Raw genomic sequence first — 2,589 nt, 5'->3', positions numbered from 1 at the left:
AGTGAGATTAATTTTCAACGAGGGAGTATGTTCCACAGAAAATTTGTGAGAGACAATATTCCCTAGCAAATTTGCGAGGAAAAATATTCTCTCCCTTGCAAGAAAGTTGTGAGCTTTTTTTTGCGAGTATTGATTAGCGAGGAAAAGGTCTTCCTTTGTAATTTTCTTGCAAATGGTATTTTTTTCTTGTAGTGAGACTTCTGATGCCATCTGTTAAATCTGAACATTTTACTGAAGCTTGGTCTGTGTACCTATTCAGTACGAGGAAAAGGCAGTTATCCTTTCAATTTAGTTGGCTCTTAAATTTGATTCTCATGTGATTTTGACATATATATATATATATATATATATATATTGTTAGCCATCCTCTATGATGTGTTTTCTTTTAATTAGATTTTACATTCTTCTCGAGATTTGTAAGTTTTGCCTCCATAGATATATATATATATATATCCTTGTGAGGAAATGCGGTATGCTATTATTGCATTGGTTGTAGTATGTCTATGTTGTTATTTATATTTCAGAAGTTTATTTTATTTACTAAATTTCCAGCATAGACGTTAACTTTCAAATATTTATAAATAGAGATTTCAGAAATTATTATTTATTAATTTCGAAGTGACGGGTGTCACACATATATCCTTGGTGAACAACAAAACAAGCCAAACCCAAAACCATGAAAATACTGAAAGACAATCAACTCAACTTGAAAACCAAGGATAATGGAAAGACGGTGGAGAACAAACTTCACTCAAGTTTGTTTTTTGTAGCTGCTGAACTTCAAATGCGATTCTTCGTAACGTTGGGTGAGATACGCCGAACATTTGATCGCTGGATATCTATTCATTAAACACAGCCATAAAGATATTTAATGCAGTATGGATGACCATAGTTCTGAATATAAAACAAGGTTAAACCCTTACTTGGGAAGATTGTTTTCGGACTGGCAAGTTGGAAGACACTCTATTATGCAGTCGTGATTCGGTTCCACGAAAAATGGAATCTATGACGGTAAACATTATAAAACTAATGTAAAGTGACAACACTGACAAGAACATTAATGTAGAGTCGAAATTAGTAAAAGACTTACTGAATATCGACTCTGTCCATTTAAAATAACCCGGTGCAATGTTGATTTTTATCGTAAAAAAAAATAAAAGGCTCGTGAAACAAATGTCAGCTAGAAAAATTTACTTGCAAATTAAAGACTGACATAATGAGAAGCCCAAGTGTATCAAGTATGCCTAAAGAGAAATATATTACCTGAAAAGACCGTTGCTCCAACGCTCCATCATATCACCAAGATTCACAACAATTGCAGTGAAAACTGGTTACACATACCTTGGACTTGATTCTCAGGATCAGGGATTTGATCATACAAAGGTGTATAGCCACGATGCTTTTCGTTTTTCAACACTTTCATCTTCTCCTCCGAAGGAAGAGCAAAGAACTTTTTGCTCTGCTCGAAAGCCTTGTCCGTGACTTCTTTGCTTATTCCGTGGTTTATAACGTAGAAAAATCCACTATCCAGACATGCCTGAAACAAGAAACTCCCCAAATAAAATCATTGGTTTCTTACAAAATAAAAAAAGTAGTAACAAAAATAAATGGATGTACACCTTCTTGAGCAAAAGAGCTGATTGGTGAAGATCAGAGTTTGCAAGATCAATGCAAGTAAGCAATGATTCCTGGATAATCGAATCCTCCACCTGATTTTTAGTCTGCATTTCGCTCATTTCTTTGTTTGAGTTATTGACTAAAATGTCTTTTGCGTTGCTTCCTTTCATGATCGAGTGGGTAGCTATATAATCTACATTATAATAGGGCATTTGAATCACTCCGGATGCGACACGTCTTTATTTATGAAGATCTAAACAACAACATTTATACCACTGAGCTAAAGGATTCTTTGTACATTGATGGCTGAAACAAATATATATTTATGAAGGTCAGAAACCTTTGTTTCTTCAGTTTTCTATGTAAACCCCACACTTATTTATTTTATCTAATGATTTAATAAATATTTGATAACTCACGTTTTGAAATGATATTCGTTAAAAAAAAGCCCAATAAACCTCTTTGGTCTGTAAGCGTTCTCTTCAATGGAAGTTTAGGGCTTTCAATTTTTAATCATCGGTTCATGACTCATCTAAGAAACACAGATTGGCTCTTTGAGTTTCATGAATCAGTTTTTCTTCTTTAGTCTCTACATCTTCCCATCTTTAATAAATTCATCATAGGTTCTTTTATTTTGCCTGATAAATCATGATTGTGTGGTTTTAATTTTCTTTGGTGATCCTTAGCTTGCACCCTTTGATCTAACCAAGAAGAAGAAGAAGACATTTGTCGTTCATGATGCCATCGAGGACTCAGCTGAGTCACACAGGAGACATACTATCTGTTGCCTGATTGTTCAAGAAGAGTTTATGTGCTTTGAAACAAATTTGTTTCTTTTCATCAGTTGCTTTGTTTAATATTTTTTCCTGCAAATAATGATGGCTTTGACAGTTCATTCACGGGAGCCAAGAAGTAAAAGAAGAAGAAGCCAGTGAGTGTTTGACATTTTCTGTCTTCTTGAGTTTTTTTTTT

General features: G+C 34.0%; 1 protein-coding gene and 1 long non-coding RNA gene across 2 annotated transcripts; both read right to left on the bottom strand.

The window, feature by feature from the left end:
- Positions 1-767: 767 nt before the first annotated feature.
- LOC106299528 lies at positions 768-1,246 on the bottom strand. The gene is made up of 3 exons (XR_001261801.1): positions 1,091-1,246; positions 924-1,003; positions 768-839 (listed from the first exon to the last, which is right to left on the bottom strand). It is a non-coding gene; the product is annotated as an uncharacterized LOC106299528 (long non-coding RNA).
- Positions 1,247-1,306: 60 nt separating this feature from the next.
- LOC106334503 (UPF0676 protein C1494.01-like) lies at positions 1,307-1,795 on the bottom strand. Its single transcript, XM_013772795.1, has 2 exons — positions 1,620-1,795; positions 1,307-1,537 (listed from the first exon to the last, which is right to left on the bottom strand). The coding sequence occupies exons 1-2, from the start codon at positions 1,785-1,787 to the stop codon at positions 1,307-1,309; spliced, it is 399 nt and encodes a 132-aa protein (XP_013628249.1). The 5' UTR covers positions 1,788-1,795.
- Between the last annotated feature and the right edge of the window lie 794 nt (positions 1,796-2,589).

Source organism: Brassica oleracea, chromosome C1 (assembly GCF_000695525.1).
Source record: "Brassica oleracea var. oleracea cultivar TO1000 chromosome C1, BOL, whole genome shotgun sequence".
Classification (NCBI taxonomy): Eukaryota; Viridiplantae; Streptophyta; class Magnoliopsida; order Brassicales; family Brassicaceae; genus Brassica; species Brassica oleracea.
This window is presented reverse-complemented; position numbering and strand designations above follow the sequence as displayed.